The sequence below is a fragment of the Rhizopus delemar genome, genomic scaffold, assembly GCF_000149305.1.
Source record: "Rhizopus delemar RA 99-880 supercont3.6 genomic scaffold, whole genome shotgun sequence".
Lineage (NCBI taxonomy): Eukaryota > Fungi > Mucoromycota > Mucoromycetes > Mucorales > Rhizopodaceae > Rhizopus > Rhizopus delemar.
Window position 1 is genome coordinate 942,722 of NW_027137832.1, and position 14,995 is coordinate 957,716.

At 35.5% G+C, this 14,995-nt stretch overlaps 5 protein-coding genes across 5 annotated transcripts; 4 read left to right on the forward strand and 1 right to left on the reverse strand.

Moving 5' to 3' along the window:
- Positions 1-1,510: 1,510 nt before the first annotated feature.
- On the forward strand, positions 1,511-3,654 carry RO3G_08355 (uncharacterized protein; the record flags this gene model as incomplete). Its single annotated transcript, XM_067662945.1, has 3 exons — positions 1,511-1,956; positions 2,137-2,698; positions 2,764-3,654. The coding sequence occupies 3 exons, from the start codon at positions 1,511-1,513 to the stop codon at positions 3,652-3,654; spliced, it is 1,899 nt and encodes a 632-aa protein (XP_067519046.1).
- Positions 3,655-5,668: 2,014 nt separating this feature from the next.
- RO3G_08356 (uncharacterized protein) lies at positions 5,669-6,569 on the forward strand (the record flags this gene model as incomplete). The annotated part of the gene is made up of 3 exons (XM_067662946.1): positions 5,669-5,812; positions 5,863-6,377; positions 6,557-6,569. 3 exons carry the CDS (start codon positions 5,669-5,671, stop codon positions 6,567-6,569), a joined length of 672 nt encoding a protein of 223 aa, XP_067519047.1.
- Positions 6,570-6,931: 362 nt separating this feature from the next.
- Positions 6,932-7,624, reverse strand: RO3G_08357 (60S ribosomal protein eL24; the record flags this gene model as incomplete). The annotated part of the gene is made up of 4 exons (XM_067662947.1): positions 6,932-7,006; positions 7,068-7,367; positions 7,504-7,561; positions 7,620-7,624. The coding sequence occupies 4 exons, from the start codon at positions 7,622-7,624 to the stop codon at positions 6,932-6,934; spliced, it is 438 nt and encodes a 145-aa protein (XP_067519048.1).
- A 1,553-nt stretch (positions 7,625-9,177) lies between these two features.
- RO3G_08358 (uncharacterized protein) lies at positions 9,178-10,691 on the forward strand (the record flags this gene model as incomplete). The annotated part of the gene is made up of 2 exons (XM_067662948.1): positions 9,178-10,496; positions 10,676-10,691. 2 exons carry the CDS (start codon positions 9,178-9,180, stop codon positions 10,689-10,691), a joined length of 1,335 nt encoding a protein of 444 aa, XP_067519049.1.
- Positions 10,692-12,925: 2,234 nt separating this feature from the next.
- RO3G_08359 (uncharacterized protein) lies at positions 12,926-14,689 on the forward strand (the record flags this gene model as incomplete). Its single annotated transcript, XM_067662949.1, has 2 exons — positions 12,926-13,191; positions 13,246-14,689. 2 exons carry the CDS (start codon positions 12,926-12,928, stop codon positions 14,687-14,689), a joined length of 1,710 nt encoding a protein of 569 aa, XP_067519050.1.
- Between the last annotated feature and the right edge of the window lie 306 nt (positions 14,690-14,995).

Sequence of the window (14,995 nt, forward strand, 5' to 3'; positions counted from 1 at the left end):
GTTGGTGATATTGTTAGTGTTCATATTATCTGTGGTTTTTATCAAGACGCGTTATGAGGGAAATGTGAAAAAGTTTATTCTTTATTATTAACTGTTGGGTTTGCTCTTAGATTTATTTAGTTTGCACACGATTTCCTTTAGTGATGACAACTAAACCACTGACAGGGTATTTTATTTTTATTTTTCATATTTTTACTTACATCCCCCCTCCATAATAAAAAAGTTAGTTATATTCACTACTTTAACACCATCGTATATTTCATTATCATGTTTAACATTCAATCTGCTTTCACTTATCGTACTGTTCCTGACTATGCAGAGGAATGCGTTAAGCTCTCACTTCAAAAAGAGATAGAGTATACCAATTGGTATCGTAATGTTGCATCTCAATCTGGTTGTTGGGTTAAACCTCTTCTTGTTGAATATACTTTCTATGTTTGTGACCATGCTGGTAAAAAATAAAAGTGTTAAAAAAGAACCTGCTGAAAATGACTCTCCCTCGTCTGCTAAAAGAATCCGCACCTCTATGAAGGTGAACTGCACGGCTAAATTGAACAAATACTTCCTGACTGATAACTCCATCTCTGTGGATTATGTTTGGAAACACGCTAATCATGACCCCCAATGATGTTAAAGATATTGTACAATCTCGTCTATCTGCCGAGGTAAAGCGTTGGATTGAAGAACACGTTGATGATGCTATCAATACTTCTATCGATAATGATAACTCTAGTTCTGCTACTCTTTGTTGCGAAGAATAGTTGAAGATACTGAAAAGTATTTATCAATGTATAATTCAATCGTAAAAAGAAAACCCAATGAAGTTAAAGGAGATGTCGAAAATTTAGACCAACTTCTAAGTAAAGTCAAACGTGATTGCTTTTCTTCCTTAAGTGGTATTGGTGTATCCTCCCAAGCCCTTCCATCTAAACAATCTCAAAATACATCGTCTTTCTCTGCTTTTTTTATTATTGTTATTCATATTTTATAAAGACTAAAATTTGTTGTTCGTTTTTCATAAAGATCAATTTTTTTTCCAATTTTCATGTAAATTTGATTTTTCAAGTCTTTCGAAATTATTTAACAACATTCGTCTGAATACTTAATCATTTTTCTTTCTATCTTTTTTTATTTTCTATATTGATTAATCTTGTAGTTGATATCACACATACATCAATTCTGAAGATACCCATTGCAGTCAAGATAAAACAGATCACTCCAAGTAATATATGTCTCTGGGTTTAACTTAGTAGTTACAGGTTATACGATGAACAAAACGAAGGCTAAACAATCCTCTCGTTTTGTGGGAACTTCCACTCTGAGCGATGTTTTCTTCTTGGTGGTAAACTCAAAACGCCCTCGGTCGTCGAGTCCTGGAGAAGGGACCAGCGATAACAAGCACAAACGCATTCAGTTTTCTGATATAGAGCTAGATGCTTTCTTCTTTTTGTCGACGGAAAACAAATTAAAGGAGAGCATTCGTACCGTCGTGTGCAAAAATAACAAAAAGATGAACGAACAACTTGTAGCCTTGAAGCAAAAATTATCAACGGCTAAAAAACTTCTCAGGGGTATCATTACTGGAGCTGCCAAACTAGCTGAATCTACTTACAATGAGCCTAGCCAAGCAGATCTTATATTGCGACAAATGCGATCATTCATGGATAATCGTGTTGGTAAAAAGAATGAAATAGAGTGGCAAGAATTTGTTGTCAAAAAATTTGACACTTTCAAAAATGAAGAAATAAACCTCGCCAAATCTGCACAGCTCGAATCCAATGATGCTGATTGTGATTCAGTACCTGATGCAGACTGTCCTGCCGTAGATGAAAATTCATATCGTACTTGCACAGCGTCAATTAACAGGTTGATCAGAGAAGACCTGGATCCATCTATAAAAGATTTGATCATGAAAGAATTACAGCGTGCTATGATTGGTTCAACAGACTACATACTGTAATTTTCTTCCTTAATTCAAATGATGATAATCTGTTTAATAACCAATCAATTCTTTCTGGACGGAGACGTCATAAACACACGAAAGGTTAATGGATTTGATATGACTACGATAGTACCAAGCGAATTTCATACAGATTTACTGAAATATACAATCACACCACTTGCAATGGATGTCAGGGACTCTCCTGCCTTCGACGCTGATTTCAGCCAATTGTTCCAAGGACAGCATTTTTCTCTGATAAGTACTAAATATTTTAATAATCGTGGAAGTCAAGATCAAACATTAAATGCGCATCCAATACAAACTGCCTTGTTCAAATTGATGGACGCTGAGGATATAAAGAAGGAAACTTTCCCTGTTGAAAATGTGCCCTCAAGTCTGATGTCTTTGGCTCTGCAAATATATATGACAAATTTCAAAAACATGTGGGCGGATAAAACTATGATCAATAAATTACTGGACAAGCTGTTGGTTACTCTACTACGTCTGCATCTGGCACCAAAAAGGGGATTACAACGAAGACAAAATATTCTGAACTATATCTCACGAAAATCAGAAGAAAAGCGACCCTCAAAAAACTATGGTCACTACATTCTTAGCGCTGAAAAGAAGAAGCTCGCAAGATATAAGGAAAAAGTGAGAGAGGCTGAGGCAGGTTCTTGCCTTCTTCTGAAACGGATCAGAGCGGTTAAAATGGCCGAAACTAGAATCAGAAGTTTAGAAGAAAAGTTCGCTCAAGTATGTCAAACTTTTTGAACACAATAGCTGAGATTCTTACTGATTTTGTTCAAATATTTCTATAGAAACAGGATGCCAGCTCGTCAAGTAGAGAAAAATCTGTTGAGAGTACTACAACGACCAAGAAAGAAACCACACCCTGCGATGGCTTGTCAAGAGGAAGAATTAGTCAATTAAAAAGCGGTGCAAAGCATTTGATATTCTCAAAGGATCTTGTAACTGAAAAAGATGTGAACGATGAGTTTCCTGATGCTACGCGCAAAGAAGTTTCTGTCTGTTTGCTCATCATCAACACTCTGAACAAATTTGTACCTGTTAGATCAAAATACCATATATTGTCTTACCAATTGCTATTCTGTATATTTGTGAATGACGTTCTTCATTATGCTGAGTACTCGAAGTTCACCCGAAAATTATGTCTTGCAATGTCATCTGCTCATGTCAACGCCTTGAACATTGATGCTCCGTCACTCTTTCAAATTATGAAAAGTAAAACTGATGGTAATCAAGGACAAGTTGAAGGTATGTCAACGGAGCTTACAATCTACGGTTACAACGAGGAGCCTCTGTCTTCAGTCGAAACTGCACGTCGGAATAAAGATGCTGTCTTCAACTCTTTGTTTGATATGGGGAAGGTCCGACTTACATGTGAATCCAGTGGTTTGAAATTTGGTCAACGAATGTCAGTCCTTCCCAAATTGAAAGTGGTACGAATTCTTGGAGTAAAGAAGACAAATGCGCCTCCGGTTAAACCTCAGAAGATGTTCTACTTGAAAAGGATTTTGAGAGATCCCAACGTTCTTCGAGAAGGACAAAAGCCATTGGAGGATTTGAAAGCCGAGACAGCCAAACTTGAAAAAGAAGTCAGGTCACTTGGTCAGGAAAGAGAAAAAGCATTGAAGTGTCAAAAAGAACAGGACACAATCAATAAAATAAAGGCATTGCGAAAAGAATGACACAACAAAGTGGATAAACAAACTTTGTACCAGAGGATCGAAGAAAAGAGACATTTGGGATAAAACTTATCTTAAAATCAACGACATTGAAGACCAATTGATGGAAAAGAAGCAAGTGTTGTACTACCAGCGAATGGCTATCAGACATAATTCAAGAATCCATATCGTTGACACTGCAAGCGCACCACCTACAACGAAAAAGGAATTGAAAAAAGATTCGTGTGGTCTAGTCCACACTGAAGCATGTGTGCTTCGTGATTTTGAAGATTTTACATTTTGCGGCACAGATAATGGGCTTGTGAATATGACAGCAGCTGTCCCTTTTTCTTTCAAAAGATTTTCATTTCAGCTCAAGCTACACAATTACTATTCTGTTTTGGATGATGACAATAAAGCAGCTCCAGTGGTACAAAACATTGAACTTCAGAAATATTTGAAGACCCCAAAGGCAACCACCATATCAGCTAGCGAGATAGATTTTGACTGTGGTGCATTCAAACAAAGGGTCAAGCGCCAAACAGGAAAGAAGCTCACTAGAAAGGGAAAGGAGGTACAACTGATTGAAAATAGTCTTTCTCAGAAAGTGACATCAACTTCAAATGTGTCAGTTGAACAATTCAAACATAACTTTGACGCGCATGTTGAACATCGCAAAAAACTGCGTGACTTCTATAACACTGGCAACGGAATGAATGAACGCCGACATCGTGAGATTCAGAAGCATAGATTCACTCATAGAATATGCACAAAGGAACGAAAGGCACTGTCTCAAACTTCTGGTAGTAACTTCTCAGGATGATGGAAGATAATTGAGTTCTAACGTGCTTTAATAGATAGTCCTTCAACAAAGAAGAAATTGGTCATGTTCATTGGAGACAGAGGAGCCGGAGTCGGTTCCTGCATCAAAGGATTTAAAAGATACGGTGGACGGTGGAAAGAGGCCATCCACTCCGAAGCAGCAAACGTTTGCGTTACCAATGAGAACTTGACTTCCAAGGCTTGTATTTTTTGCTTTCGACGACTGACGCATCCCCGTATATCAGTAACGAAAAACGGAGAGGTTTTTTCAAGGAAGGTCAAAGGCAACATCTACTGTACAAACCCGCTGTGTGTTTCAGTTCTGTCCAAATGTGCTGCTAAGTCGAGAGATTCTCTGTCAGCGTTGGCAATCGGTATCGTAGGTCTTAGTACTATTTTGTTTGGCGTTCCGTTACCAGCATTCAAATCACATAAAATCAGCAACATTGAAGCTGAAAAATACACTATATTAACTTCTCCCTCTAGATTTGAAGAGGAGAATGGCAGCTACGTAGTGGTTCTAGAGGCAAGAAAAGGATCAAGCAAGGTTGATCACCCAGAAGCAAAATTAAAATTTATTTATCTGATAGTGACGGTATTTTACGACGGGTCGTTTAACGTCGCTCCAAGATAGATTTTGCACACCGTAAAAAAGAAAAAGCATTTATTGTTTTTAAGAATAAATGTCGTATTTTTACAAACCTTAGATACAATATATACGAAAACGCCATTTATTTTTAAAAACAATGTATGTATCCTAATTTGACAATAAAAAACCTTGAAAATAGAAATGTGGTTGCAAGCGCTACTTGCCTTATTTGAAAGATCAACTATGAAAACAATAGCCGCAGTACAAATACTCCTCAGCCTAGTCCCTAACCTTATCTACTTTTACATGTATCTTTCTTTCTCATCATTCTCTTATGAATTATTAGCCAAAGATGCCCGTCTTTGTGCAGCACTTGAACAAAAATACCGTTTACAAAGAGATCTTGGAACAAAATCAGCAAAATAGAGAATTGAGGGTGCGTTGAGCTACTGAGCAGTAACGAGCTTTTATTGTGCAATTTATTTTATAAGGAAAAAATTACACAAAAGAAAAGAGCTTGTGAAAAAGGATTATCTCAGCATATAAAAGCGGGGGTTCAAACACACTGAGATACATATAAAAAATAAAAACAGTGCGCTTTTCTTTTCTTTTTTGCTCAAATTAAATATGAAAGCAATTGTAGTTGAAAAATGGCTAAAGGGCCCAGAGGAACTTGTAGTTCATGATAACTATACTGTGCCTGAACCTGCAAAAGGTGAATTACAAATTCAAGTCAAGGCTGCTGGTTTAAATTTTTTTGACATTTTAATGGTAAAATAATAAATGCATAAATCTCCTCTCAATCCTCATCCTGAACATAGATTCAAGGCAAATATCAAATTAAACCCCCTTTTCCTTTTGTCCCAGGAGGTGAATTTTCGGGCATTGTTTTAAAATCTACCGTTCCTCAATTCAAAGCGGGCGATCGCGTTTTCGGTGCTGGCAATGCTTTTGCAGAGGTTGTCAACGTTTTGGCAAGCAGTGTACTTCCTATACCCAAAAACTTTAATTTTGAACAAGCTGCAGGATTATATATTACTTATCCAACTAGTTATGCAGCTCTCGTCTTGCGCGCCAATCTGAAGGCTGGTGAATATTGCCTTATTCATGCAGCTGCAGGTGGTGTAGGTATTGCTGCTGTACAGATTGCTAAGGCGCTGGGTGCTAAAGTGATTGCTACAGCTGGTACACCTGAAAAATTGGAGATAGCTAAGCGATCTGGCGCGGATTACGTTATTAATTATCGTGATAAGGATTGGCCTGACCAAGTCAAGAAAGTGACAAATGGGCATGGTGCAGATGTTGTCTATGACCCTGTTGGTTTAGCAGAGACTAGGTAATAATGATAAAAAGCGAATTAAAAAAAAAAAAAAAAAAAAAACTTTAGATTTCCCTAACACATCTATAGTACAAAGTGTACAGCATGGAATGGTCGTATCCTTATTATTGGTTTTGCTCAAGGCACAATAGAAAAGCTTCCTACAAACCGTCTATTGTTAAAAAACATTTCTGCAGTGTAAGTCATTAATTGAGTTTATCCTTTCTGATAACTGAAAATTTTCCATTCTTTTTAGTGGATTGCATTGGGGAGCATATACCAAAAATGAACCTGAACGTATCCCTGAAGTTTGGAAAGCATTGTTTGAGCTGTTTGAATCTGGTAAATTGAAACCTGCTCTTTACAGTACTATCTACAGTCTCGAGACTATCCCACAAGGTCTGAAAGCTATCGGTGATCGCTTATCTTATGCAAAAGTGGTTGCGAAAATTGGTGGTGAAGAAAGTAAACTTTAATAAAATATCATGACGATGGGCTTCTTTCATGTCCTGCTTTTCCATAAATATATATAACATCATGTGTGATTTTTATTCGAAAGTTGATATAAGAATTTAACGGGAAGTGGCAGCAGCCTTAGGGGCAAAACCCTTGGCTTGTTGCTTACTGACCTTGGGTTGAGAAGCAGCCTAAATAAGAAAAATAGGGGTCAGTATTCATTGCATATTAACCACAAAAAAAAAAACTCACAGGGTTAGCCTTCTTAGCAGCAGCAGCAGTCTTCTTGGCTTCTTTGCTCTTGGCAATAGCAGCTTGACGGGCAGCAGCACGGGCATCGGGCTTTTGGTTGCGCTTGGCACGGATGGCATCCCAAGAGGCACCAACAACAGCACGTTCGTGCTTGACAGTACGACGAGAACGCTTCTTTTGAACTTCTTCAGTCATACCCTTCTTGTTCAAACGACGGTAAATAGCAGTCCATCTGATCTTACGAGGGTTCAAACGTTGAAGAAAGTAAGATTCAGTCTTTCCATTGATGAAACGGAAAGTCTAATAAATAGTGTTATTTCCAAGTTGCTAATTTATGTAAAGTATATACGTACTCTATACAAAAAAGCATGAAATTATGAGAAAATTTTAAATTTATGCTTAAAATGTAGTAATTTTACCTGCTGTCAATACGGACATAGGTCTTTCCCTTAGCAGGGTAGATTTTTTGACCAGAGAAAGAACAGATCTCGAGCCTATTGTATATCAATAAATGTTGTGGATAGATGGATCTTTGCTTTTTTTTTGTATTACTTCATCCTTAGTTACGTTGAAAGGGGGGAGGGAGAATATGCGTTTGCATATGGATGTATATAGTTTCCATAGACAATAGAGGATGGCTTTGTCCGGCCAAAGCATTTCCTAGTCCGACAAGCTCCGGAATTATTTTTGATCTTTGAATTAAGGTTGAAAAGAGGGCATAAAAATTGCCCGAGCTTATTAAAACTATACTTTGTCTCTATTGCTTATTAAAGTAGGAGAGAGAAAGCAAATGACGATAGTAAATATACGTGCATTTTATTTAAGGAAATCAATCTAAACTCAGTATAAGCTATTAAAGAGGAAAATAGAATAAATACAAGAGTTCAACACTTTGTTCAAATACTTTTGGTCATGTATATTTGACAACTGCTTAAATAAAGACTCTATTTAGATGCACTGATATATCTTTATCACATGTGGTCAAATATACAAGACTAAAAGTATTTGAGCAATAAAACTTCCCTTTTTTGAATCAAACCAGTCTCCAAAGTTCGATTACTATTTTCAAAAGATTGTTGATTGATGGTGGAACGATTGTAGTGAGACGTGTATAAGAAAAAAGAGACAGTAAACAAGCACTTTTAGAGAATATCGATATCAACTATTCCCATTTGATTCAGTATGAGATATATGATTGTTTCAATATAGACGCTCAATCCTTTTAAAACAGAATGATAATGTTTACTGACAAGGGTGTGTCAAGCAATTCCTTGTCTCTTTTTATGACTAAAGAATGTTACACACGGTGAAGGATCCCTTTTCACCGAGATATCCAATAGAAGGTAACAGCAGTAAAATGAGTTCATGGTACTTTTACGTGTCTATTTTTTTTTTAACCCCAAAGAATTTTAATTTATTATATTGTTCATTCTTGATATTACTGTTTTTTATTACGTGTATAGCTCGCGGAGAGGATGCGAACGAAAGAGGGTGGATTGGCTATATTAGGAAAGAAATAGGAGGAAAGAGGTACAAATGTATCAAATTTTTCATATATTTCCGTTTGCATGTAGATTTCAATAGATTACTACAGAAAAAGGGAATATAATTGATTTATGAAATACGACCATGATGGTCTATGTCACAAAAAATATCCTTGACGTAATATTTTAATAATAAGCTTATGTTAACCAAAAAGTCATTTTATCAAAGTTTACTATTGTTTAATATGCTTTATGAGCACAAATTGTAAGCTTACTAAATAAAACCAATTTGATTAATAAACCAATGACCGTGAAATAGTAAGCCATTATTTATGGTTCAAGCATAGAATATATCGGAGTTATAAATGCACAACGTCACTATTTTTTTTTTAAGAAAATGACTCATGTATTTAAATAATTTGTCTGTCTCACTCTCTCTCTTTTTTTTTTATTATTATTTTTTATTGTTATTTTACAAGTTCTCCTTTCTCAATAACAGCTTTTTTTTTATTTGCTAAATTCAGTCAAAGATTTCGTCAATAATTCTGGTTATCGATATTATACATCAAGTGGTTTCCACTATTAATTATGCTTTTTGGCAAAAAAATCCGCATATTACAACAACAATGAACATCACAAAGACCAATATTTGTTCCTCACCTGTCGAATTGAAACCAAAACAACGTAAAGAAAGATCATTTCATTCACTTATTCGGGAAATAAAAAGGCTTCGTGACGAAAACATCAACTTACGCAGTAGTGTTGCTTTACTCAAAAATGATATTCAGGATGCTACACTTTCCAGAAAAGACACAGATGCGACACACAAAAGGTTTTATGATGAATACATGGATAAAAATGCACAACTCGAAATGGATTTAATGGACAAGGAGGATGAAATTAAGAGGTTAAAGCAACAAATTGAGGATCTGCAATCTCAAGTAAACTCCGGTCTCACTTTACATGATGCAGCTTATTATAAAAGAAAGCACTCGAATGTGTTTGGATGCTATGAATTTGAAGAAGATGTCTCAGATTGTCAACCAACCGCTCGTGATACCGCCCTTCCTGAAGTTGATATTAAAATGGATGAAATGAGTGAGCAAAAAATTTCCGGTTATCAACAAGATAATGAAGAGGAAAGTGAAGAAGAGGAAGAAGAGGAAGAAGAAGAACCACCTTTTGAACAAGTAGCGACTTCTTATATTCATCAAGCTATTTTATCAAAATTATCCAGTGCTCGAGTTCGATTAGAATTAGATGATTTAATTGTTAAATATGAGCCTACTTCTGAAACTGTCTCTGCTGTCTTGGCTGATTCTTTTATGCAGTGGATATCTTCTTCATTTGATTTAATGAACACACAATCTGCTACAAAGGTGTTTGCAACAAAGATTCAAACTGGTATTACTAATTTTTGGGAAGCTGTCTTGCAATATTATACAACAGAAGAAGAATATCAGTTACAGTTACTAAAGCAAATCGAAATACTCTTGTTGGACTCAGACAAGATTAAATCCTCTGGTATTATTGTTAATCATTTTGATCGATTGATTTTGATGCTTTACAAATATCATGTTGTGGATGATGATGCTGTTCTCAACTGGTGGAATTGTTCTTTGAGTAATAATACTATTTCAAAAAAGATGCGTACAGTTACTACACGTTTTGTTGAATGGGTACAAGAAGAAGATGAAGAGGAAGAAGAGGAAGAAGAAGAAGAAGAAGTAGAGGATGATAAAGAAGACAGTAGTAGTGATACTGAACCAGATGAAGAAGTTGTTGACAGCTTATTAAAAGATCACAGTCGATATTGTTGTATTTGTCATTTAGATGCCTCATCTCAAACAAAATCACTTAAAAACTTGGATGAATGTAGTTGCGATAGTAAATATACTACACCATCTGTTATACAAAAACCAAAGAAATCTGTTACGATTTCACTGTAAATATATTTTTTTAAAAAAAAAGCGTAAATAAGTTTATTACATTTTACTAGACTTTTTATTTTTTATATGAAATAAAAGAAATTGTTCTTTACACCAAAGATCTATTATTATTATTACTGTCAGCCAATGATTCAATGTGAAATGATGTGTAAACTGAATATGATTTGTCAATTAGTGTTGTTATCACTTGATTTATTTTGATATGCCAAGACGGTTTAAATTAATCGCGAGTCTTGATATCATTCTTTGTTGATTGAGATTTGAACAGTTGTAATAAGTAAAAACCTTGACAACGTTATTTTCAGGTCGTGTTCATTTGTGATAAACCTGTATTATTAGTTTTGTTTATTTGTAAATAATATTCCCGCAAGGAAGATCATTCATCTGCCAAGTTTACCCAACAGAGATTACTATTCTGGTACGTGTGAAAGTGAAAATGAGAATGATGAGGCTGTAATCTCATACCGGATTCTCGGACCGAAATTTATTAATAAAAAGTAAACGCAAGGCCCTTTTTTCAATTTGGTACCATCTTTCACACTGAAAAAAAAGTGATCAGTGTTGATGAATATACAAGCGAACTTTGTGGTAATTAATCATTATGATGAAAAATGGTCTTGAAGTGATCTCATCTTCCGTACGCTCTTCCTTGTCGTACAATTTAAGCGTGCATATATAAATAATAACAGCTTTATTTTTTCATTTTTTTTTTCTTTACAAAAAAAGAAAATGAAAAATGAAGCTATTGAATTCTATCAACAAGACTGTGTCTATTCAAACATATTTTTAAATACATTTCAAAAAAAAATAAGTCGAAAATTAACATTGTTACAAAAAAAGCCAACCCTAAAGCTCTTTTCTCGACAAAAGAAACCGGAATTGAAAGTAATGATTCCACTCACAAGACAAGCTACAAGTTCAACCAGTGATAGTGATGACTATTCAATAAAGACTCCCACAGGCGAATCATTTACAGCAGATGGAATTCAAAGTTTGGGATATTCCAACTTTTATATGAAGTTGCCCAATGGAAATTGGATGGTCAGAATGAGGGATAATAATAGAAAGATTATTGGCACATATGAAATCGACGGATCTATGATTTGATTCCTTTTTCTTTCCCCCCAACAAAATAGCATATTGTAAATAATACCTTTTATACCCCTTCCTCCCTTTCCTTCTCTTCTTTTGTTTATGGATTAATAAAAAAGGGGGAATCATTTCCCCTTTGGCAGATTCAATTTCATAGAGTTGTCTCCGAATGCAAAAACTTATTAGTTACACACATACATCAAGAACACACATGTAAACTTCCTTTTGGGCATCTTAGGAGGGTTATACGTGGCGTTTATCAAGTAATAATGAAAAAAGGGATCACTGATATAAAAGGTAAGATACACAAAGCCACAACAAGGTGAAAGAGTAACATAACCCATTTCATACCTTTTTATTCTTTAATAAAGAGGCTATATTCTACTGAAAATTACATCAAAGAATTCAATTTGCTTTGAAAGATTAATATCGAATTTAATTCTATCTAGCTTTTGTTTGAATAGTATTTTCTCTTTAAAAAACCTGTATTTTTGCGAGATTCACTTAATCTGCTTACTATGGATTGCCTCAACACTTGTTAGGAATAGATTTAGCAGGTAGATGTATCAGCCATCTTTTAAGCATGTGTGTACAACTAAACTTTGTGTTTTACTGCAACTTGTTTGCAATTGTGTAACCATCTTGCAACCATGGCAACTATAGACTATCTTTTCAACTCCTCCCTTTTCAGCTTTCTCCTTCTTTTATTATACACATACACACATGTAAAAATGGAGAGGGGAGGTTTATATATCTTATTACTTTAATCTTGCTGTTCATTGGTTCAGAATCTATTTAAACCTTATTTTCCTCACTATATATGAATCTACAGCTCCGATCTTATTCATACAAAAATAGCTTTTTTTTATCTTCTTTTAAAAAAAATACAAAATGACTAATTCTTTTCTTTTTACATATCAATAATCAATAAATTAATAACAAAAAAAAAAAAGAAATCTTATAATAATGGAAATCATATTTATTTCATACAAAAAAGATAGCGCCTTTAAAAAAAAACTTTTTTACATCAGAAAAACAAGCCCCGGTTTTGAACTCTCAGTTTTTAGAAAAAAAAAATAAATTTTTTCCCTTTTTCCTTTTTTTTCTCTCTCTCTCTTTTTTTTTTTTTTCTTTCTCTTTTTTTCTTGTTGGACATTTATTTTATCCTTTACATATAGGTTACCATAGTCCCTTTGATTGTGTTTGCAAATAAATCATAATCATCTCCGAACAAGTATGTAACATTTGCTTTTTATACTGTACTGCGTTTCACATTTTATAAGAAATATTTTTTGACATTTTTTTTCGCTTTTTCTTTTCTTCATCTTAGTTAATGTCATCACAGCCAAATACACCACAACCAACCGCCACTCCCCCACCTCCTACTACTATCCCTCAGGAGGTTGCTGCGTCTGATACAACAACAAACAATCACTATCCTCCTTCTCCACCACTTCCCCTGGAAACTCAAAAGCACGATATGGTTACACCAGTCCAACCACCTAGAAGAAGTCGTAAAGAATCTTATACTGATCAGTGCCCTTCATTTGGTTCTGTCATATATTTACAAAATGTCTTTTCATTGGATAGACACACTTGGTAAATGAGCAGTAGAATATGATTTTATACATTACCTAATATAGTTTTATATAGTATTGACGTTAGACTTTATACCAAAGTTGACCGTGGCTTTTTCTTAGCAGATAATGATTGGACTTGTTACCGTAGAAATTATTTCCAAGTGAGTGGCTCATTTTCTTTAGAAGGTATTGGTGTCTTGTATGAAGGACAAGAATACCCTTGTTATGTCAAAAACACAACGGGTCAATTAGAAGAAATTGATTGTTTCATGTTGGGCGTTAGTGCCAAGCTATCTGATTGCGATAAGCCTGTTCAGCTCATTCAACATACACCCAAGCGTGATAAAGGTCCTCAGACAACGCCTTTACCTAAACCTATTCGTCCTGGAGGAAATCTTGGATTTAGTGCAGTCGGTTCCGGACAGACTATCGTGACCTTTGAACGTTTGCAGTTCAAGACAGCTACGGCTAATAATGGTAAAAGAAGAGCTGCTCAACAATACTATGTGGTTGTGATGGAATTGCTGGCTAAACTTAAGGGTGGTCAAATTGTCACTGTTGCAACCACCACCTCATCTTCCTTGGTTGTTCGTGGTCGAAGTCCTGGCCATTATGCTGAAACGGATGGTACGACACCTAGACAGTCGCGCGCGATTCACAGTAGTGCTGGTAATATTCCACCTCCTCTTCCGCCTACCACATCTTCTGGTCCGACTACGACGACTGGTAATTATTTTGCAAGATCCCAAGCAACAAATAATAATAGTGCATATGCTGGTCATAATTCAGAAATGTTCCAACCCAATGAATACATTCCATATGAATATCATAATTATCCCAACTATGGACACATTTCAGCAGCAGCGCCACCTCCACCACCCCCACCTTCTAGTACGAGTACCAGTGCAGCAGCAGCAGCAGCAGCAGCTACTACATCAACAGCACCTACGACACCCATGTCCCATAATCACTCATACCCTGGAACACCTCATCTTCCTATCGTGCCACCACAACCTTATTTCTCAGGACCTCATGAACGTACTCAATCTGCTACTTCCACAGAGACATACCCTCATCATCCTAGTCATGATTATAATGAAACTAGTAACAGTCATCCTAAAGAAGAACCACATCATCCTTCCCCTTATTATTGGCAAAGAAATGGTGAGGAAAATCATCATGAAAACAATTGGAATAGTAGAATCAGAATGGCTTCAAACAATAGTACACATTCAAGTATAGATCATTCTCAACATGGATCACCTTATCATCATCCAGATCATCCTTACTATCCACCTCATCATGCTTATGGACATCCTTACCAAAGCTTGCCTCCTCCACCTCCTCCTGTGGCCGCAGATCATTATTCAGGCTATAATAATAATCATTATGAATGGCAAGCAAGACCCAAGTATGGTCCAATGCATTATTATGATCCCAACAGAAGACCTGAATATAATGAAAGACAGCACTCGGAATCCATGCCTTCATTAAATAGAGAAAGTGTAGCAAAATGACAATTCAAGGAAAGAAATAATGGATTTTATATGTAATAAAAAAAAAAAAACCTGAATGAACAAGTCAATCTGTTTCCTGTGCATCTGTTTCTATCAATGAAAGGGACATTTTTAAATGAGGCCTTTTTTATTTAAAACCGAGTTTAGGATTGATTGACAGTGAGTTATTGTAAAAGGGGATAGACAAGGCGCGTCACAGATATCAGTATGTAATAGATTAGATACATTGCTATATCTGACAATAAATGGCTTAGTATTATTGATACAAGTTATTTACAGGTCTATAGATCAATCCTAAGGAATAGT